We start from the raw sequence: 23115 nt of genomic DNA on the forward strand, positions 1-23115 counted from the left end.
CAGTCATAACATGTGGGTTGTCCTGCCGCAGGCAGCCCTCGGTCGGCCGGATTCCAAAGTCTGGGTCCGACGTCGGCTGATGTCGCATTTCTCTCCGACGTCAGAGCGGCTGGAGTACATAAGCATCAGCCGACGCCATTTTCTTCAGTCTTTCTTGCCAAGCGGTGCCCGAAGCAGAAGCAGTTCGCAAGTGCCGGTCGGTCAGCTCCTGTATTCTTCAATACTGGTCATCAAAAAAGCTAAGTACCCCGTTGGGGACCTTTTCTTGCCTCAGCTGATGTCAGAAATAACTGAAAAAGTTAACAATTGTCTTTCTTGTGGTAAACAAATACCTCATAAGGATTTCCACTCTTACTGTCTTCCTTGCCTGGGCCCAGACCACGACGTCTCGGCCTGTGTAGCCTGTGCTCGCTTCAACAAGCACACTCTCAGGCGCCGGGCGGAGTTCGCTGAAGAATTTTTTGCCGATAAATTTGCTTACACCATGCCATCGGATCTTCCGACATCGCAAAATCCCAAAAAGCGAAAAGACCGGGATCGACTTCCTCGGCCCGCGTCTACCACCGACTCCACGCCAAAACCTAGCGCGAGTGCTCCGGTTCCCTCTGAGATGGTCTCTCCACCGCTCCGAACCGAAGACACCGCATTACCGACGACTTCGATTCCGGACATCACTCCAACGCCAGTTATCGATTTTCCTCCGGATACCGAAACCGAGGAAATGCCCGAGACCATTGCTGTAGACAAGGTCACTCCTGCACGTGGAGCTGCCAGGCCTCCTATGGCCATGTCTATTAAGGCCTACACTAGGGCTAAGGCAGCAGGCAAAACAAAGCATATTACTTCTAAATCCTTACCTCAGCCTACTCCAGAGACACAAATTATGTCCATGGCTGCTGATTTAATTTCCATGATTAGAGGTTCACAGGCCCATCCTGAGAGAGGATCCCAGCCTCCTTCTGATAAAAGGCCCAGGGTTGAACCCTCTGAACCTATTCCTTCAGATGAAGACTCTGAGGGCTCTGTCCACTCTGATAGCCAGGAAGAGCTCTTCCAGACCTATGAGGACTCGGATGCAGAAGATTCCATCCCCTCGGCCTCCCCTCCTGAGGATATTTCTTTTGGGGAAGTTCTGCACACCATGAGGGAACATTTCAAGTGGCAAGGTCAGGAATATTCTGATTCTAGGAAATGCCTGAGGACTTTCCTTAAGAAGCCCCAGCACAGGCCCTTAGCTATTCCTCCTGTACTTGATGTTCTGGATGATCTTTATTCTGACTCTAGTGCTACCCCTGATTCTCTTCCTCCTTCTCCAGCCAAGCCAGACAGGTATTACAGGGTCCCAGAAACCCATTCCCATTTATTCAGGGCCCATTCTGCTGATTTGGAAACTATTTCACAGGGGCCTAAAGGAGTTTCAGCCTCCACCTCTAAAAATCCATTGCCCGCCAACAGGGAGGCCAGGTCATTAGAGAGATGGGGTAAAAAAGTTTACACATCCACTACCTTATCTATGAGAGCTTTAAATTGCCTTTTTCATATGTTACAATATCAGGATTACCTTTTAGAAGATTTACAAAAAACTTTAGCCACTCCTGATCCTTTAGACAGGAAGACTTTGCAGGAAGCTGTACATAACACTCAGCAAGTAAGCAATCACTTTCTGCAGTGTGGATATGATGCACTGGAAGCTTCATGTAGGGCAGCTATGACAGGGGCAGTCATTCGTAGACATGCTTGGTTAAAAGATCAACCTCTACCAGATCATGTAAAAGCAAAACTTCTGGATGCACCTTTGGAAAAGAACAAGCTTTTTGGTGCGAATGCTAAGGATGTGTTAAAGACCATCGAAGAAAAAGCAAAATCAGTTCAGACGGTGAAAGATTTCCTACAAGTTCAACCCCCCAGATTCAGTAGGAATTGGCCTTCTAAAAACTGGTCCTTTCCTAATACAGAAAAGTTTCAAACCGGGTAAGAACAGACGTGGCCGAGGAAGAGGCCAATACAGAGGCCCTTACAGGGGACGACAATGGCAGCGAGGAAACCAAAGAAGTGACGCAGGGGTTTCACCTGCCCCACAACCACAATCTCAATGACTTTCCTCTACTACCGCCTACCAGGGAACAAATAGAAGCTCCCTTGGGCGGGAAATTATCTCTGTTTGCAGAAAATTGGCACAGACTGACAAAGGACAAATGGATTTTGGACATTATAGACCGAGGGTACAGGTTTCATTTTCATACCTTACCAAGAAAACAAGGCATGCCAAACCTACCACAAAACCAGAGGGCAGAGACTATCAAGCAAATCACTCTGCTGACTCGGATGAAAGCAATGGAAAGAGTTCCACAACAAGAACAAGACCAGGGGTTTTACTCAAGACTGTTCCTGGTTCCAAGAAAAGAATCTCAATGGAGACCAATACTGGACTTGTCCGCATTAAACACCTTTCTCATAGTACCAAAGTTCAAAATGCTGACTCTACAGCAACTCCTTCCCATGCTGGGCAAGGGGTCTTGGCTGATTACTCTGGACTTCAAGGAGGCATACCTGCATGTCCCTATCAGACACAGCTGCAGAAGATACCTCAGATTTCTTGCAGGACCAGAGCATTATCAATTCTCAGCATTGCCATTTGGCTTATCTACTGCGCCCAGAGTATTCACAAAATGCCTGGCTTCAGTAATTGCTCATTGCAGGCTCCAGGGGATACAAATTTACCCTGCACCTGGACGACTGCCTCATACAAGCGGACGACAAATTGATGTTGACAAAAACCCTGGATTATGTCATACGATTACTTCAAGCTCTGGGATACACAGTCAACTTCCAAAAGTCAAGACTGCAGCCATCCCAGCAAATAATCTTCTTAGGAGCCAAACTAGACACAGCCTCTCAGATGGCTTACCTGACAGAAGACAAGCAAGAGAAGTTAACTCATTACTTCAAAGGTTTAGCAAAACTCACCCAGATGACTGCAAGGAGATTCCTACAGGCCCTGGGTTACATGGCATCCTGCATTCTCCTGGTTCCATTAGCAAGACTACACATGAGAAAGCTTCAATGGTACCTAAAAAGCATTTGGTCTCAACACAGCAACAACTTGGAGACAATCATACCGCTCATTCCATGCCTACAAAAGGAATTCCTATGGTGGGCCTCGTGAGCCAGGCAAACACAGGTATGTCATTCAAAAAACCACAGATAACACAGACCATGACCACAGACGCCTCAGACCTTGGATGGGGGGTGCACATGGAAGGCAGGTGTATACAAGGACAATGGTCTCCAAAGGAAACACATCTGCATATAAACCAAAAGGAAATGTTGGCAGTAATGCATGCCATTGAGGCTTTTCAACACCAACTCCAGCAAGGCCATTTACTGATACGGACAGACAACACCACTGTGATGTGGTACATAAACAAGCAAGGGGGCACCCACTCTTACCCCCTTTGCAGACTGACAATGCATCTTTGGGAGAAATCACTGAGTCTAAACATCCAGTTACAATCCCAGTTTGTTCCAGGAAAAGACAATGTGTTGGCGGACAGCCTAAGCAGGAATTTCACAGATCCACACAAGTGGAGGTTGCATCCGAAGGCCTTCAGACAACTCACTTCGACATGGGGCAAGCCAGAAGTGGACCTGTTTGCCTCTCATCTCAACCATCTTCTACCAAAATTCTGCACAAGGACCTACCATCCAAAAGCTTGGAAAATAGATGCCCTCTCATTCAACTGGAACTCACTAACAATCTATGCATTCCCACCTCTGCCACTGATGACCTCAGTATTACTAAAGATCAAAGCAGAGAGACCCAAGGGAATCATAATAGCTCCGGACTGGCCAAGACAACACTGGTACCCACTACTACGGAGCATATGTCACACCAGGATGTGGGCCCTTCCCCAATGGCCTCTACTTCTGACTCAACACAACTTCGAAACAGTGCATCCAAATCTACAGACACTGCAGCTAACAGCCTGGGAGATCCCATAAATAGCTTCAGCCTATCTCTCTCCAAGGAAGTTCAGCGGATACTAACAGAGGCTCGAAGACCATCCACCAGAAAGGTTTACTTAGCAAAGTGGAAAAGATTCAGCAATTGGAATACCAGCAAGGGACATGATGCATCATTGTTGAACATCCCACTCATCTTGGAATATTTGGCAGATATGTTAAAGAACGGCCTCTCATATTCTTCCATAAAGATACATGCATCTGCTATTTCAGCTAGATACAACACTGATCCTCCTGTTTTTTCTCGCCCTTTACTAAGGCAATTCCTCAGGGGAATCAAGAACATTAAGCCACCAAGAAAGGCCCCAGTGCCAGCCTGGGACCTCAATTTTGTCCTAGAAAAACTGACTCTACCTCCATTTGAGCCAGCAGCTTCAGTTGACTTGCAATTTCTCTCTTGGAAGACAGCTTTCCTGTTGGCAATTACATCAGCAAGAAGGGTTTCGGAGCTACAGGCCCTAATGGCAATACCACCCTTTATTATTTTTCACAGAGACAGGGTTTCATTAAGGACCAACCCTACTTTCATGCCAAAGGTGGTATCTAGGGTTTCTTTAAATCAAGCAATTCATCTGCCTGCTTTCTTCCCCAATCCTGAGAACAAGGGGGAAAGACTGTTGCATACCTTGGACATTCACAGACAACTTTGTTACTACCTGGACAGAACCAAGGCCAGTAGGAAGTCTGAACAACTTTTTGTAGCTTACGCCCCTGCAGTCCAAGGAAAAGCAATTTCAAAGCAGACTATTTCAAAATGGATTGGACATTGCATCAGATTCTGTTATTCCTTTCATGGAAAGACTGTTCCAGCCAATGTCAGACCACATTCCACCAGAGCTACAGCCACCTCTACAGCATTCTTAAGAGGGGTGCCTACTAAGGACATTCTAGAAGCTGCTACATGGAGCTCCGTGCATACATTCTCCAAACACTACAATCTGCCTCTATACTCCAGATCCAGAGCAGGCTTTGCTTCGGCAGTCCTGCAGGGTTTGATTGCCACACCATCTTTTTCCTAGAGCATTCCTCCTCCCCCAGCTAAGCTATGGTATTCTACCCACATGTTATGACTGCAGTTGCATTCTTGAAGGACATAGTACAGTTTTGTACCTACCATAAATGTAGATGTCCGATAGATATGCAACTGCAGTCGGATTTTCCCACCCTCCATACCCCTCTATGCCTAGGGTCCACTCCTATCCCTGTTTCTTTTAGCTGGGGATATCTGTTATGGTGTATTTGTTTTATTGCTCATTTATTTGTTTGGAATCCTGTTTTTGTCTTCCAATTTGATTACAGCCTTCCTTGGAGGGCACCTGGCATCTGGGGCAAGAAACACTGAAGAAAATGGCGTTGGCTGATGCTTATGTACTCCAGCCGCTCTGACGTTGGAGAGAAATGTGACATCAGCCGACGTCGGACCCAGACTTTGGAATCCGGCCGACCGAGGGCTGCCTGAGGCAGGACAACCCACATGTTATGACTGCAGTTGCATGTCTATCGGACATCTACATTTATGGTAGGTACAAAACTGTACTTTATGCCTTATGGGCTGTGGTTGAGTGGCACACTGAAGTTGTGGGCTATGTGTCATTTGGTTTGTGTTGGGGGTGCAGTTTGCTTGTGTTTCTGCTTTGGAGGTCCCTGTTGCTAGGGTAGATTTGTTTGAGAGCCTCCATGAATGTAGGTGTGTGTTTTGTTTCTGTGTGTGTGTGTTTTGGTGGTGTAGATTTTGAGGGACTATGTGATGAATGTGATGTGGTGCAAGTGTTTACCTTCTCCTCTTGACTGTCTTAGTCCAGTCTTGGGTGAAGAGAGCTTTGCTTCCAGTTTGGCTATATAAGTGCATTTCTCACAGGTTGTAGTGTTGGGTGGTAGGAAGAGAGGGTTGTCTGTGTACATGAGGCAATTGCTGCATTACCCCAAGATGCCCAGATTCATCAGGTAGACAGGAGAAAACACCGGGAGCTGACCCTTAGACATGCCTGGGTAGGTGCTTATTTATTAAGTACTAAAAACTGTTTTCCTCTAGACAAGTGAGGAAGGTTGAGTGCTGTAGTAATTTGTAGCTTATTTAGTGCTTACAATGAGTTCTGAACAAGTGCTGAGCTCAAAGAAACGTATTTGAGTGCTGAAAATAGAAAACTGGCTATTTCTAAGAAAAGGGATTTCTTTAGATGTAGCATTCTAATAGAGCTGGGTCAGACATGGCTATGTAAGTCAAGCAAAGATCACCTCTAAGTAGGCGATATCAGACAGAATAGCTGGAGTCTTTTGAGTTTTTCTGTGTAGGACATGTGTTTAATGCCTATGATCCTCTTCATGAGGTACTTCTGTGGCCTCTCCAGCTGTTGCAGGTGTCTAGTGAGGTACATGCTAAATGGGACATTATACTCGGTAATTGGTGTAATGCGGGAAGAGTAGAGATAGACTATGACCTCTTTCTTCCTGGATGCAAAACCCTTGGTAATGAGATGTGCCACACACACAGTGGCAATGTGGTGGTCGAAGGAGAGGTTGCGGTCAAGCTGCGTCCCCAGATCTCTTATGACGCCTTCAGTGTTCATTGGGCTCCCATCGATGTGGTAATTAGGAACTGAGTTTTTACCAAAGGGGATGATGATGCATTTTTTGGCATTAAGCTTAAGGCCATGGTTTCGACACCAGTCATTGATCTCAATGAGGCCTTTCTGTAGGATGTCTGCATCACTTTGGAGAGTTAATGGTTCCCAAATTGCAGTCGTCTGTGAACTTAGTCAGACAGGGTCCCTTTGTGTTGGCCTGGATTTCTGAGAAGTAGATGCTGAACAAGAGAGGACCCAGGACCAATCCCTGTGGAACTCCACTTGTGACTGGTCGGCAGTCTGACTTGGAGTCTGCTACTTTCACACTGTGTGTTCTATCTGTGAGACAATTTGCAACCAACCTAGTGATATAGGGGTTGATGCCTAGTTTGGTGAGTTTATCAATAATTCCCAAGTGAGGAATGGTATCAAAGGTCTTGGTCAGATCGAGGTAGGCTGTATGCACTGCCTTACCTTCATCCACAGCCCTGGCGATTCACTCAAAGAACTCAACCAGGTTGACCAGGCATGATCTCCCTTTCACAAAGCCAAATTGAGTGGGGTCTAGAGTTCGGAGATTTCCTATATCTTTGTTAATCAGGTCCATGATGATGCGCTCCATAGCTTTACATATCAGACTTGTCAGGCTAATGGGGCGATAATTCCCAGGGTCTATAGTTGCTCCCCCTTTATGGAGAGGGATGACTGTAGCAGTGAACCATTCAGTAGGGACAAAGCCTGATGTGAAGCTGTGACTGAACAGAGCACACAGATGTGGTGCCAGTTCACTTTGTAGTTCATGTAGAACACTGCCAGGGATATTATTGGGTCCCATGGAAACTGTATTCTTGGCCTTGGACGATGCAGCTTTAACCTGTGCTGCAGTAATGCTGGGTGCCTGGCATTCTTCCGGTATTGCGATTGGTCATTTGGGGGGGGGGGTGACAGGACTAGAGTTGGCACTGAATCTGTCAGCCAGTATGTTGGCAATATCTGTTGGCTGAGTATAGGACGTACCATTGTGCAGTATCTCTGAACAAATCTGGGTATTGCCATGGAGGTTCTTGATATAGATATAGAAGGCTCTGTAATTGTTTTTAGTGTCTGCCGCAATTCTGCCTTCATTGCTGGCTGTAGAGGATTTGATGAGGGATATCAGCTTTTTGTTGAGGCTAATAAGGAAGTTTTTCCAGTCCTGGGAGTTCACCTTTTTCTGCAACAGTTTTTTCCTACTGTTGTAGAGTTTATTAATGGCAGGGGACCAACAGATTGGCTTCCTTTTTTTAGAAGAGAGGGATTTGGTTCTTTTGGCTATGGCTAGTTCCATCCATTTGTGTACATGTTCGTACAGTGCATGGGTGTATGATTCGACAATGATGCAGCTATTTTCCATTGGCATGGGTGCCGTGAAGTTAGCCACCTCTGTTTTTAGGAGTCCAAAGTCAGCTTTGGAGAAGTTTTTCAAAGTTGTCAACTTTGCAGGGGGTGAGGGTGAGATGTGGATTTCCATGCTGATCAGTTTATGGTCAGATCTGACCAGGGAGGGATTGAGTACTGGTGTAGAGCAGCGGTCGCCCATGTTAGTAACCTGGTCAAGGATGTTGCTTCCTCTAGTGGGGGTCAGAATGAACTGGTCCAGGGCATTGGAATAGAGTTCCAGGAAGCGTTGGACCAGTGTGTTAGTGCTTGAGTAGTTTTCCCAGTTGATGGAGGGGTAGTTGAAGTCTCCTAGTAAGAGAATGTTGGGTTGGACCTTTATAGATTCCAGGGTGCTTAGGAACGTGGAGTGAAAGTCTAGGGACATGGTTGGGGACCTATAGCAGGCTATGACCTGGATCGCCATCTTACCCAATGTTAGTTGTAACTGAAGTATCTCAGATGCGTTATGCTGGGCTGCTAGTCTCAAGATGTGAATATCCAATATGAATATGGAGACACCACCTTCGGAGCTTCAGTCTATGTTTCGGGGCTGAAAGGTATGGAATGAGTTATAGCCTGGTAGCGTAGGGGTGGTTTCTGCCGCTTTAAACCAGGTCTTCGTTACAGCACAAATGTAGATGTTCTCCATTTTGAGGAGTGCTTTGAGTGAGTGCATCTTGAGAGTTAGACTTCTAGCACTGAGCAGCATGACCCTCAGATTGCATTTATTTATAGCTGTTATGGTGGTAATTTGGAACACTGCATAATAAAGGCACTATGGGCTGGCAAAAGCCTTAGCCAGTACCTGGAAACCCATGGGTGACAGATTACAGGACATCTCTGGCAGAGCATCGAGGTCTGTCAGTCATGTCATCCCAAGCAGACAAATACTGGATCCCCTTAGAATGACACCAGAAACTTAGCCAATTGTTGAAGTCAATAATTTTTTTTATACTGCAATATCATTCTCGGTGACGGTAGGATACTGCTCAGGGCAAGTGTCATACCTGCCTGGGCCACATAATCCAAGAGCTTCACCATGTCTCTTTTCATGTAGTCCAGGGAGGTGCATCTCAGGTCATTCACAACCACATGGACAATGACAGAGTCATACTTGTAGTTGTGGAGTGACATAAGTGCGTGTGTTATGTGTTGGATTCTGACACCTGATAGCTGACTGTTACCTTCTCCTTTTTCACCCTAGTGAGTGGGACATCTGTATGCCTCACTGTTGATTCACCTATGATTAGTGTATTGGGGACGGTGTTTAGCCTTAGGTGCTTAGGTTAAGGGGCACACTGTGGAGGTGAGCTATTTGTCCTGCGGTTTGTGCTGTGTTGTGGTGGCCAAGTGCATTTCTGTCTTGGAGGTCTCTGCTGTTTGGGTAAATTTCTGTTGAGAGCCTCCGTGAAGGTGGGTGTGTGGTTTGTGTTTTTATGTGAGAGTTGTGATAGTGGGTGTTCTGGAGGGCTATGTGTTCCATTTGGTGTGGTGCAGGTGTTGCCCTTGTCTTGACCAGCTAGTCCAGTCTTGGCTGGAGAGTACATAGCTTCCAATTTGATGATGTAAGTGTATCTCTCACAAATCTGAGTGTTGGGAGGTAAAAGGTGAGGGTTGTCTGTGTACATGAGGCAGTTGCTGCACTGCCTCAGAATGCCCAAGTGCACCAGGTTAATAGGAGAAAGCACAGGTAACTGCCCTTTAATCATGCCTGGAGGGGTGGTCATAACTAAGTACTGGAGTTATTTCCATGAAGAACAACTAGTGCTGATGGCACTTAGGTGTGCTGCAATAATTGCTACAAAAACCTGTTAAAGTGCAACGTGATTAGGCTATTTGAAGTGCAAGAGAGAAAGAACTAATAAGATCTAAGGGAAAAACTGAAGGCAGACTTTCTGGCACCAGTAATAGTTTGCCTCAGCTCAGCGCCTTAAACAAGTGCAAACCTGTGCAAACATGGGCTTTTAATCCAGAAAGTTGAAAGGGATGGGAAAACTGCCCAAACGGCCAATAAACTACAATTTCTGGGCCAGAAACCACTCTACTTGTGGTATATAGGCTACTTAGTGCTTACCACTCCCAATAAAAAGCTAGAAGGCTTCCCTCCAACGCAGAAAGACTTGGGGGGGCTCAGAAGCTTACAAACAGTCCTTGATACAGCAAATCTGTATCTGGACTAGACTAGTTACAGGAAAGGCGAGAAACAAACGCAAACATGGGCTTTTAAACCAGAATGTTGAAAGAGATGGAAAAACTTCCCAAATGGCCAATAAACTACAACTTCTGGGCCAGAAACCACTCCTCTTGTGGTAGATAGGCTACCTAGTGCTTACCACTTCCACTGATAAGCTGGAAGCCTTCCTTCCAACACAGAAAGGCTTTGGGGGCTCACAAGCTTATAAACTGGATACAGCAAATATGTATCTGGACTAGACTAGTTACAGGAAAGGCAGGAAGCAAGCTTAGAACTTTTTTTTTAATACAGAAAAGTAGCTAAAACAGTAGTAAAAACAGTTCAAATGCTGTGCAAGCTCGCACACTTGAGTGTGTAGCAATATTAAAGCAAATACAGTTTAAATAAATGCAATTAACCTAAAAAATGACTAAAAACAAGTGCAGAAGGCAGTAAATTAGGAAAAAACCAAGATGGAGACAGAGTATCAGAAAACAATGCCAGCAGATATGTAAATAATTCAGTCAAGCAACAATGAAGACAGTGCAGAACTCTGAACAGTTAATAAGTGCTATTGGTATATTCTGCAAACTGGGTGTTTACTTTAAAATTTTTCATGACATGTTACATTCACATTTTTCCTTGTGACTTTTCTGATATATGTAAATAAATACTTGATTAGTGATTTCATCATGTGAGAGCAAGCTGAATTCATAGATCTGTAAGTGTTGTTAAGAAAAATAAGTAGTTTATGTACTTTAGTAATGTATTTTAATCTACTTTTTCTTTTAGGACTTTGGCATTTTGTGAAAACTGATTGCTGTGTGATTTGTTCCCTTGTATATATTAACAGATTTGTGATTTTTGCTACAGAGAGGGGTTTTTTTTGTTAAATTTACCTTTTAATTTATATTTTACCAGTATGTTTTGTAGAAGTTAACATTGTAACAAAACTCATTGTTAGTCTCTTGAATTAAATCTGAATTGTTCAGGATAGTAATCTAGTATGTTTTTATATGCATGTCCGATGTTCCCATTGGTAAAATCTAGGAACGATTTATTTTTATTTATAATCGAGTCTTATTTTAGTCTTACAATGTGGCATCATCTGTGTCAAAAACATTTGTGTGGAGCAGAAAGCTATCAAGAATATTGCCATGTGGCTGGATTTGTATTGTTTATTCCAAACATAATAGTAGATCATTCAGTAATAAGATGATTGCTTCTGTATGGTCTGCCCTCTTCTTTTATACATATGTGTGTATGTTGTAATGCTGCATTTTCTTTGTGGTTTTAATGCTTTTTTGTCCGTTTTTGATCTTTATTTACTAGGTGTTATTGAAGTTATGGATAGACAAATTTACATCATGGTTAGCAAGTACAACCTTGATCTTTTTGGACGGTTATCCAACAGTGTTTCTAAAGGGTGGCAAGAACATTTAAATGTGTCTGCATATTAAAGGTGTTTACAATTAGTTATTGTGTGGTTCTTGCGATCACTTACCTAATATTATTCCTATATATGGTATTTCACCGTATATTTTCCATTGCAGCAAACGAACAAAATATAGGGATAGTGTTGGAGCTTATTTGTGATTTTAAAGTGTAGCATTCACAGAATGTTTGCACTGCCTTAAAAACACCTCAGGCTTAGGTCTAAGGAGGAGTTTCTGCTGTGGCTTCTGGTATACCAAGCAGCATATATATGTAATGTTCATTGCATCCAGCAGGAGACATCCTTTCTGCTGTTTTGAAATGTGCGTCACACACTTGTCCTTTCATCAGTGTTTTAGCAGTAGGGAAAAAAGTCAGCAACCAAGCAGATGTGTCTTAAATTATTAATTGTATTATAATCTGCTACAAAAAAACATCAACTTCTTTCTAGTGCTGTGAAAGGATATTGGACTAGGAATGTGTCTTTGACCATTCCCTGTGCTGTAAATAATACAGTTGATTAGTTTGAGTTTGCATTACTCAAACTAATCAACTGTATTATTTACAGCACAGGGAATGGTCAAAGACACATTCCTAGTCCAATATCCTTTCAGAGCATTAGAAAGAAGTTGATGGGTTTCTTTGTAGCAGATTATAATACAATTAATAATTTAAGAAACATCTGCTTGGGTGCAGCGGTAGCGTTGTTGCCTCACAGCAAGAGGTTCTCACGTTTGATTCTCGGCTGGAGCGCCTTCTGTGTGGAGTCTGCATGTCCACCCCGCGGTCGAGTGGCGTTCGAAAGACATGCGTAGAATGGGCGTGCCTTCGTTGAAGGTTGGGCGTTGAGCTGGCACCTCAGCACCCATAAAAAATCTACTGCCAATCATTAGCGGACCGGAGTTCCGCTGTGGCGACCCCTAACCGGGAAAAGCCAAAAGAAGAAGAAGAAGTTTGAGTTTGCATTGCATTAACAGAGAAAGTTTTTGGCTGGCTACCTGACTGTCCTTTAGTGTATTCAGTTAAATATTTTTTGCTTTTGCTTGTTTGCTTCCTTTTTAACTTATGATTAACTGCTTGGGAATGTGTCCCATTAGTTAACCCACTTCAGATGTCACAGGTGCTCGCCATGCCAGTAGTTCAGCAAGAAGGAATTCTGAAATTGATTCCCTTATGTAACCCTCTTTGCAACCATCTTGAGTATGTCTTAACCTTAGAGCCTTGTTGTTTGTTGAATAAAATACTTTTCTAAGAAGATTCATGTACATTGATTATTAAGTTACGTATTTCATTACAAAAATCATGTTGTTTGACTTGGTGTGGGGGTGAGATCTTTAGCAGTAAGCAGTGGCCATAGTGGTGTATGGCTTTTTCACTGGATGCTACATAACAGAAAGAGATCCGATTGACGAACCCACTTTAGCAGTCTGTCTAGCAGGTAAGCACATTTATGTGGTGATATAATAGGTACGTTCTTTTATGCATCCAGGTGCTCTGCCTGACTAGAGAATTTGTATGCTGGAAGAAAATATACCTGAATGTGTCTGTATTTAGTCTAATTATGCTCAACACCATTAGAATTAACTCAAACGTCAGAACACTTGCCTAGCATCCAAAAGGCAGTGGGATCAATCCCAGCATTCGTCGTGCTTTTGACCAGGCAGCTAGCTCTGAGAATTAAGGCTATGAGCTGTTAATGTGCTGCTTCCTGTGGTACAGAGCTGGATTCCCTCAGTCTCCATCTGCCTATATGTAACCTTGAGCAAGTCACTTAACCAGACAGTGCTTTGGGATAGTTGGAAAATTGAGCTAGGCTCCTCAGTCGTCCATGTGCCTAGTAGCTACCTATGAGTCTTTATTAAATTCTCGTTTTAAACAATGATATCGACATACACACATTATTAAAAAATAAAACAAACCATGGAGAAATTTTCATTACTTTCCTGCATTATACAAGTATGATAATGGATATCATTCACTTCAGCATTACATAAATAGCTCAATTCTTTCCTTTCCTTAAACCTTACTCCTCCTCCTAAACATTATTTTGCATGTATTGTTCCTAACAATTCCATGTCAGGTACACTGTTTCCTTTTGATAACTGGGTAAAAGCGCATTAAATAATTGGCCTGGCCTGTGCATAGGGTGGCTGCGGTGGTGCAGCGGTTAGCATTGCCGCCTCACAGCAAGAGGTTCTCCGGTTCGATCCTCAGCTGGGGTGCCTTCTCTACGGAGTCTGTATTTCCTCCCTGTTGTCGTGTGGGTTTTCTCCCACATCCCAAAGACATGCTATAGGTGAATTGGATACTCTAAATTGGCCCTAGGTGTGAGTGCATGAGTATGTGTGCCTTCTGTGGAAGGTTGGGTGCTGGGTTGGAACTCGACACAGTAAAAACTCCACTGCCAATCATGAGCGGACAGGTGATCCGCTGTCATGACCCCTAACCAGGAAAAGCTGAAAGAAGACGACAAATGGCATGTGCATTCTGAATGCTGCACCCTCTTTTCCACATGATTACATTATTTTTCTTGTTCTTTTGAATGCCACACCACGTTTCCACATGATTACATTCTTTTTCTTTTTTGATGTGTAGTTTTTACTCCTTTGCTCAATCGCCATACAGAATGATTTGAGCTGAAATCTAGGGCAAGAGATTTGTACCGTTGATATGGGATATTAAACATATAGTTGAATTTCTTAGTATGGTATGCCTGTGATTGATTTTTTTTTTTGTTTTTTGTTTTTTTCCCCTCAGATACTTGAACGTTCATTAAAGCTGCTGTTTGAAACTCGAGATATCAGTTTGATTAAGCAGTATGTTCAGAGACAGTGCTTGAAGCTGCTAGAGGGAAAAGCCAGTATACAGGACTTCATTTTTGCCAAGGAATACAGAGGGCTTCATTCATATAGGCCTGGTGCCTGTGTCCCAGCACTTGAGCTCACTAGGTAATGTACAACATTTGGATTTCTTTATGTTTCCTGTGTATAAAAAGGGAGTCAATGTGTTTCCCTTTAACTTTTTTTTTTTTTTTTTAAGTATTGAGTTTTTAATGTATAATTTACCAAAAACGTTATCATATTATTTCACTTTAGTAACTGACTTCTCCTAATTACAAGAAACATGTTCCATAATCTTGGCATTGCATAATGTTTGTCACATTTTTATTTTTGATGATGTTCCTTATTTTGGAATTGGATTCACGCTTGGGTTTTAGATGTTCTTTGTGTTTCACTGTTGCAGTCATTACATTTAGGGGTAATCTGCTAGCAGATTGCCCTCAGTCGACCTGATTAACAAAGTCTTGTGTCCTGCGTCGGTTGCTGTCCCTTCTTCCATGACGTCAGGTCATCAGGGGTATAAAACATGCAGCCGACGCAATTACATCAGTCTTTCTTGCCACGCGGTGCTCGAAGCAGAAGCAGTTCGCAAGTGCCGGTCGGCCAACTCCTGAAATTTTCATTTTTGAGTTTCAGAACCGAAGTCTTCATCTTAAAGCTAAGTACCCCGTTGGGGAAACCTTTTTCTTGCTCCTTACTGATGTCAGTAAAAGTTAATAATTGCATTACTTGTAGAAAGCAAATACCTCATAAAGATTTTCATTCGTACTGTATTTCTTGCCTAGGCCCTGACCACGACGTATCTTGCTGTCGGTTTTGTGCTTTATTTAATCAGCGCACTATCCATCATCGGTATATTTTTGCCTCTAAATATTTTGGTTTTTGGTTTAATTATCCAGAAATGTCGTTGGTTAGCCATCTGACCATCGGGATTCCGAAAAAATGCAAAGATAAAGACAGAGACAGGCAGCCGAGGTCCAAAACTGCTGATGACGCTTCTCATAAGCCAGTCGCCAGTTCGCTGGTACTCAGTGAGGCGCTTTCGCAGCCCCTGATACCTGCTATTTCTGATTCGCAGGGCTCTACTGAGACCCATTCGGAGTCCGGTATGCCACAAGATAGTTCAACTATGGAACCCGCAGTTGTCTCTACCTTGTATGGGTCCGGAGCCGCTGTGCGGGCACCAGCTTCTGAGGGTGTATTCAGGCCTACAGACTTGCATATTAAAACGACACCTCCTTTATTACTAAGGCCTAAATCTTGATCCATGTCTAAAAAAATGATGCTCAGGCCCCCTATGCCTAAAAAACAAATGATAAAAATGGCTGAAGATCTGTTCACTCTAATCAGGGGTAGTCAACCCCCCCCACCCAGGAGGCCTAAGGCTGAGCTTGATTATGAATCTTCTGATCAGGATTCTGTTTCTTCTGACTCTTTTGATGACCTGGATTTGTCCATATCTACTTATGAGGATTCTGATGCAGAGAATTCCATTCCCTCTGCTTCCCCTCCTGAGGATTTTTCTTTTGGGGAAACTTTACATACTTTAAGGTTGCATTTTCACTGGGAAAGCCAGGAATTTTCTGATTCAAAAAAGAGGCTTAGGGATTTCTTTCTTCTACCTCAGCATAGGCCTTTGGCTATACCTCCTGTACTAGACATTGTTGATGATGTTTTCTCGGAATCCAGTTTGGCCCCTGATTCCCTGCCTTCTGTTCCTAGTAAACCTGACCAATACTACAGGGTTCCTGAGTCCCACAAATTCCTTTTCAAAAATCCTGTTGCAGATCCAGAGACTATTTCTCAGGGGCCCAAGGGCATTAAGGCTTCTACTGCTAAAAATCCTACCCCTTCTGATAGAGACTCCAGGGTGCTGGATAGATGGGGTAGAAAGGTTTATATTTCTGCAACCTTGGCAATCAGAGCTTTAAACTGCCAATTTCATATGTTAAAATATCAGCAACATGTTATTGGACTGCCTAAACAGAAAATGATGTTGATTCCTGACTCTGTGGAAAATAAAGATTTACAGGACTTAATGCATTCTGCTGAACAAGTTGGAAAACATGCTTTGCAATGTGGTTTTGATTCTTTAGAGGCCTCTTGCAGGGCTGCTGTTACTGGGTCTGTGCTTAGAAGGCATGCTTGGCTTAAGGAGCAATCTTTGCCTGATCATGTTAAAGCTAAATTGTTGGATGCTCCTTTAAATCAGGACCGCCTGTTTGGCAACAAGGCTGAAGAAGTTCTTAAAAAGATGGAAGATAAAGCTAAATCTGTGCAAATTGTTAAAGATTTTTTTACAAGTGCAACCTCCTAGATTTAGTATTTATTTTTATTTATTTATTTATTTGCAGTTAGTTTACCAGGATAGTCCATTGGGCCAAAATGAACCCGTTTTCAATGGAGTCCTGGGGAGAAAAGCTCAAAACAATCAAGGTTACAGTAGGTTATGAATGATAATTATACAAATGTAAAAAATATGAATGATAAATATACAATTTAAAAAAAACAATTCAAGCAAACAATAACAAATAGTACACAAACGTTACAACTAATACAAAGTAGTGATTGAAACTAACAGATGATACAAACTAAAAAAGGAATAGTGCAAAGTAAATATTTAGAAGTCATTTGGTCCTAGGATTCAAACACTTAAATGAGCAGCATCATATATTCATGCAAATATCATAATAATAATCTTGCAGATATAATAATAAGAATGTATGAGTTAGGAGTAATGAAACAGAAAATTGCTGGTGTAATCAGGGGGAGTAAGGAAGATGGGAAATGCCAGTGCTAGTTATGTGGGATTGGGAGCAAGAGCATTCCCAGAGGGATACTAGATGAGAACGAAGAGATTTTTTAAAAATAAAATGGTTAGAGCTGATACAAATGGATGGTGGCAGGGAGTTCCAGAGGCGAGCCAGACCATAGGATAGAAGATTTTTGCCTGAGGGACGAGTTGGTTTGTACACTTCTAATAGATTTTGGTTATTAGACCTTAATACTCTATCAGGTAGGTGCATTTTAAAGGCAGAAGAAAGGGAGGGACAGAGAGAGGGGTTGAAAATCAGCTTGTGTGCAAGAGTTAGTTGAGTATAGGTGAGAAGATTGGGTAGTTCTAGCCATTTTAGTTTTTGGAGAGAGGAGCAATGGTGGGTAGAGGACTTATGGCTGGTGGCGAACTTGGCAATTTTGTTGTAGCAAGACGAAAGTTGTGTTTTCTGAGAGGACTGTAGATTAGTTAGAAGTGGAGCTCCGTAGAGAAGTGAGAGGATAAGAAAGGAAGTAGAGAGAGTAATTTTGGTGGCAGGAGTGTAAGGTAATGATTTTGTCGATAGAGCATACCTAGTTTTTGATGTGTTTTTTTTATATTTAGTTGTAAATGGGAGTTGAATTTGAGCTGGTTGTCAAATTGGACCCCAAGTAATTTGGTCTCTGAGACCAGTTCCAGAGGTGTGGTATTTTGACTAGTAATAGAGAAAGTGTTTATATCGAGGGAGGTGACTTTAGAGGGTGTAAAAACCATTAGTTTGGTTTTAGAGGCATTGAGTGCTAGGTGATTTCTTTTCATCCATTGCTCAGTGGTTGAAAAATCATATTGAGTAAGCTTTAGAAGTGTAGGGATAGATGTGGCAGAGCAGATAATAGTTGAATCATCTGCATATTGGATGATGTTTGAGAAAGGGATAGAGTTGCAGAAGTCATTTATAAATATATTAAAGAGGAGGGGACCCAATATGGAACCTTGGGGAACTCTGGTTGGGGTATTAAGAAATGAGGAGGTGGCCTTTTTCCATTTTACTGCTTGAAATCTATGGGATAGGTAGCTGGAGAACCAGTTCAAAGATGAAGGAGATAGGTTAAGTTTTGAGATTTTAGTTAAAAGCAGGCTGTGTGAGATAGTGTTGAAGGCCTTAGAGAGGTCCAGTAATAGGGTAGAGACAAATAGACCAGAGCCCCGGGCTTTGTTAATAGTTTCAAGGAAGGAGAGGAGGGCTGTCATAGTGCTGTGATTTGGTCTGAATCCATGTTGTGTGGGAGTTAGTAGGTGATTATCTAAGAGATGTGATAGGAGTTGAAGTTGGATACACTTTTCAAGGAGTTTAGAGATGGGAGGCAGGATAGCAATGGGGCGGAAATTAGTAACATTGTTATTGTTGCCCCCTTTATGTAATGGTATGATAAAGGCCTTTTTCCAGATTTGGGGTACTGTACTTTCTTGGATAGATTGGTTGATTAGAATGCTAATGGGGTAGGCAATTGCTTCAGCAGCTGTGCTAAGAAAGAAAGAGGGGATATTATCAGGAGCATTAGTGCATGGCTTCAGTTTTAGAAGGAGTTTTTTGATAGTAGAAGTGGGTATAGGCTTTAGTGAGAATAGTGGGGAGTGGGAAGAGGAGGTATTAGGGGGTGAAGAAGGTGAGGAAGTGAGAGTAGGAGAAGAGGTAGAGGGTAGAGAGTTAGTGGATGAGAATGAGGGAGTGATAGCAATGCAGGGTAGAGTATTGGTAGGGGGGGTTGGGGGTGAGTTGGAGAATGTGATACAGTTAGGGAAAGAAGAGGTTAATTTAGAGATGGATTCAATGAAAAAAGAGTTAAATTGTGTGGCTAGGTCAGTATCAGGAGCATTACGGTCTAGGGTGGGGGTGTCTGGTTTGCTGGGGTTGAGGAGGTTAGAGATACCTTTCCAGAATTTCTGAGGATTTGTTTTGTTATTGTTTTGGAGTATGGAGAAGTAATTTTGTCGATCAGAGATGATGAGTTTTTTTACTTTATTTCAAAGTGTTTTGTATTCATTATGGTTGAGGGTGGTCTTATTTTTCTGGAAGTGTGCCCAGGCTTTATCTCTATGCCGCATTGTTGCTAGTGTGTTTTTGGTAAGCCATGGGGCAGTTTTAATTTTTATTCTCTTTGTCCTTAAGGGAGCATGGAAGTCTAGAACTTTTAAGAATGTTGAGTTGAAGTGGGCAACTGCATTATCTAGAGACAATGTTTTTAGACGGTCCCAGTTTATTGCTTTTAGGGAATTAGAAAAGGTTGATGGATTCACGTTTTTTTGATTCCGGATAGTAATAAAATTATGGGTGCGATGTAGGAGTAAGGGGAGACGAAGAGTGAAAGTGGGTAAGTGGTCACTAAGAGGATCTGGAAGAGTACCACTGTTGGAGAAATAGTGGGGATGAGAGACTAAAATCCAGTCTAGAATACTGCCACTAGACAGGTTTTTTGAGGGGCGTGTTATAGAGTTGATTAGCTGTGAAAAATTGTAGAGGTTGATGTTAAGTGGGTTTGTAGGAGACTGAATGGAGGCCCAATTAATATTCATGTCTCTTAAGATTATTGTTTCATTGCTAATGTTGTTGGAGAGCCAGGAGAGGATGTCGAGTGTAGAAATATTATTCCCTGGGGGGATGTAGAGGGAAGCTATACATATGTGCTTGCGTTTGTTGACTTGAAGTAGTGTTAGGAGTAGTTCAGCATTGTTAACTTGAGGAGTAGGTTTGTTATAATGATTAACAGACAAGGAGGATGAGTAGAGGAGAGCTACTCCACCCCCTTTTTTGTGGGACCTGTCTTTTCTAATGATAGAATAGTTTGGAGGAATTATTTCAGAATCTTTTATATGGGATTTTAACCATGTTTCTGAGATGGATAGGATGTCAGGTTTATTATGTATGAGCCAGGCGTGGAGGTTTGGGATTTTGTTAACTATACTTTGGGAGTTTAAGGAAGTAAGTAGTATGGACTTGTCTGTATTAGTTGAGATAGGGGGGCCTGGGTTAGGATGGATATCACCTGATAATATACAGGTAAATAGATATAGGATTGGGTTAGAGAGGTAATTGGACAGTTTAGTGAATAGATTAGGTTCTATTATGATTATGAAACATTTACTAGTTACTATGGGGGTAGAATGTTTGTGAAAGGTGATCAGTTTATATGGGAAAAATAGAAGTTTTTTATGGGAGATAGATGAGGAGAAATTGGGATGTGTGAGTTTAAGGGAGAAGAGGTAAGATGGTTAGTTGCATGGAACTAGTAGGCACTGGCCTACTAAGAATTAGTCCTTTCCAGTCCCTTCCAGGTCTTCTCGAGCCAAACCCAGCCACAGCAAAAAACCCAGGTTTCAGTCCCAGGGGACTCTCAGAACCAAGCGGCGGGGAACCTCCACTTCCAAATCTGGAAATAACAAGACACCCCCCCTATGGTAAACAGTCTCAATGACTTCCTTTTAAAAGTACCAAGCACTTATCTTTTGACCGCCCCTTTGGGAGGAAAGATTGCTCTTCATGCAAAGAACTGGAAACTCATAACCCAGGACAAATGGGTTTTAAATACAGTGTCCCAGAGATACAGATTTCATTTCCACACTTTGCCAACACCAAATGGGTGGCCAGACCTGCCCCCAAATAAGTGGGCAGAGGCTCAAAACCAAGTACTTTCCCTCTTAAGCATGGGGGCTATTCAGCTGGTACCAGAAGAGGAAAAGGGACAAGGTTTCTATTCCAGACTTTTTCTGTTAACCAGAAAAGACAAGTCATGGCATCCAATCCTGGACCTGTCTACTCTAAACACCTTTCTGGAGATTCCAAAATTCAGGATGCTGACTCTTCATCAATTACTTGCTATGCTAGGCAAAGACGCCTGGTTGGCAACACTAGATTTAAAAGAAGTATACCTGCACATCCCAATCAGGGAATCTTGCAGAAGATACCTACGCTTCAAAGCAGGCTGCACACATTATTAGTCCTCTGCACTGCCCTTTGGCTTGTCTACTGCGCCCAGGGTATTCACAAAGTGCCTGGCTCCAGTTATTGCATTTTGCAGGCAAAGAAGTATTCAAATATACCCAAACCTGGACGATTGTCTAATTCAGACAGAAAGTCAGGGCGTACTTTTAAATCATCTGGCATTTGTAAAAAGGGTTCTAACTTGTCCGGGGTACACCATAAACCAAAAGAAATCACAGCTGGTACCCTGTCAACAAATTACATTCCTGGGAGCAAGCTTGAATTCAACTTCCCAGATGGCTTACCTTACGCCAGAAAAGCAAATTCATTTGGTAACCTATTTCAAGCAAGTGGCCACAAAATCCCTGCTATCTGCAAGACAAATACTGCAAACCATGGGGTTCATGTCCTCCTGCATTCTTCTAATTCCATATGCAAGACTGCATATGAGGAAAATACAGTGGTATCTAAGAAGCCTATGGAGTCAACATTCTCACAGCCTGGAAACAATGATTCCTATCATACCTTGCCTACGCCTAGAGTTCCTCTGGTGGGCAGAGGCCTGCCACCAAAACAAAGGACTACCATTTACACTAACCCTGCCGCCCAAACCCTAACAACAGTTGCATCAGACTATGCATGGGGGGCTCACTTGGCAGGGAAGTGCATTCAGGGTAAATGGAACCCAAGTCAAATGCACCTGCATATCAATCAAAAAGAAATGTTAGCTGTACAGAATGCTCTGACAGCTTTCAAGGACTACATTCTTCCAGGACAACTAATGGTGAAGACAGACAACACCATGGTTATGTGGTACATAAACAAGCAGGGGGGCATACATTCCTACCCCCTCTGCAAACTAGCCATGGCATTGTGGAACACAGCCTTGAGCTACCAAGTGCACCTACAAGCTCAATTCCTGCCAGGAAAATTAAATACACTGGCAGATGGACTAAGCAGAAACCTCATGGACCCACACGACTGGAAACTGGAACCAAGGATTTTCAACATGTTGACAAGCGAATCGGGGAGCCCAGATGTAGATCTATTTGCCTCCCCCCAGAACTACCAGTTGGACATGTTTTGCACAAAGACTCCCCACAAACAAGCCTGGAAAGTGGATGCTCTGTCCTTCAGCTGGAAAAACCTATAAGTCTACACCTTCTCTCCACTGTCTCTGCTCTCCAAAGTTCTACTAAAAGTCAAACAGGACAAACCAAGGATGATCTTGATTGCTCCAGACTGGCAGCGCCAACATTGGTACCCCCTCCTGCGCAGTGTGTTGCAGTTATCTTCATGGCACCTGCCTCAGACCCCTTCCCTGCTGTCCCAGCAGGAGAACCAATTTCTGCACCTTTAGCTTCCAACATTGAACCTTGCAGCCTGGCTAATAACTTAAATTCACCCTTTTTATCCCTCAGCAAATCTGTGATGGATGTCATCTTAGAGGCAAGGAGACCTAGTACTAGAAAATCTTAATGCTGACAAATTGAAAAGATTCTGTGCCTGGAACCAGTCTCAAGGGATGAGCACAGCAGCGCCCAATTTACCTCAGATTTTGCAATACTTAACTGAGATGCTTCACAAGGGCCTGTCTTTTTCCTCCATTAAAATCCACGCCTCAGGCATTTCAGCTCATTATAACACAGCACCTCCTCTCTCCTCTCATCCTCTGCTCAAGCAGTACCTCAGAGGGGCAAAAAACTTGAGACCACTCAGGAGAGCTCCAGCCCCTGCCTGGGACCTTAACTTTGTATTGGAGAAACTCACTCTACCTCCTTTCGAGCCAGCTGCTACTACAGACTTAAAATTTCTTTCTTAAAAAACAGCCTTCCTTTTAGCAATCACTTCAGCTAGAAGGATATCTGAATTGCAGGCCCTTATGGCAGTGGAGCCTTTCATCATCATTCATAAGGACAGGGTGTCAC

General features: G+C 42.9%; 1 protein-coding gene across 1 annotated transcript in view; it reads left to right on the plus strand.

The window, feature by feature from the left end:
- The window catches only part of REV3L (REV3 like, DNA directed polymerase zeta catalytic subunit), a 2860434-nt gene that overhangs the window by 2683106 nt on the left and 154213 nt on the right, over nt 1–23115 (plus strand). Inside the window, exon 29 of the mRNA XM_044062729.1 lies at nt 14371–14561. Within this exon, the coding sequence (XP_043918664.1) occupies nt 14371–14561 (191 nt within the window). The remainder of the gene's footprint in view (nt 1–14370; nt 14562–23115) is intronic.

Source organism: Protopterus annectens, chromosome 2.part1 (assembly GCF_019279795.1).
Source record: "Protopterus annectens isolate FY-2018-M chromosome 2.part1, PAN1.0, whole genome shotgun sequence".
Taxonomy (NCBI): domain Eukaryota; kingdom Metazoa; phylum Chordata; order Ceratodontiformes; family Protopteridae; genus Protopterus; species Protopterus annectens.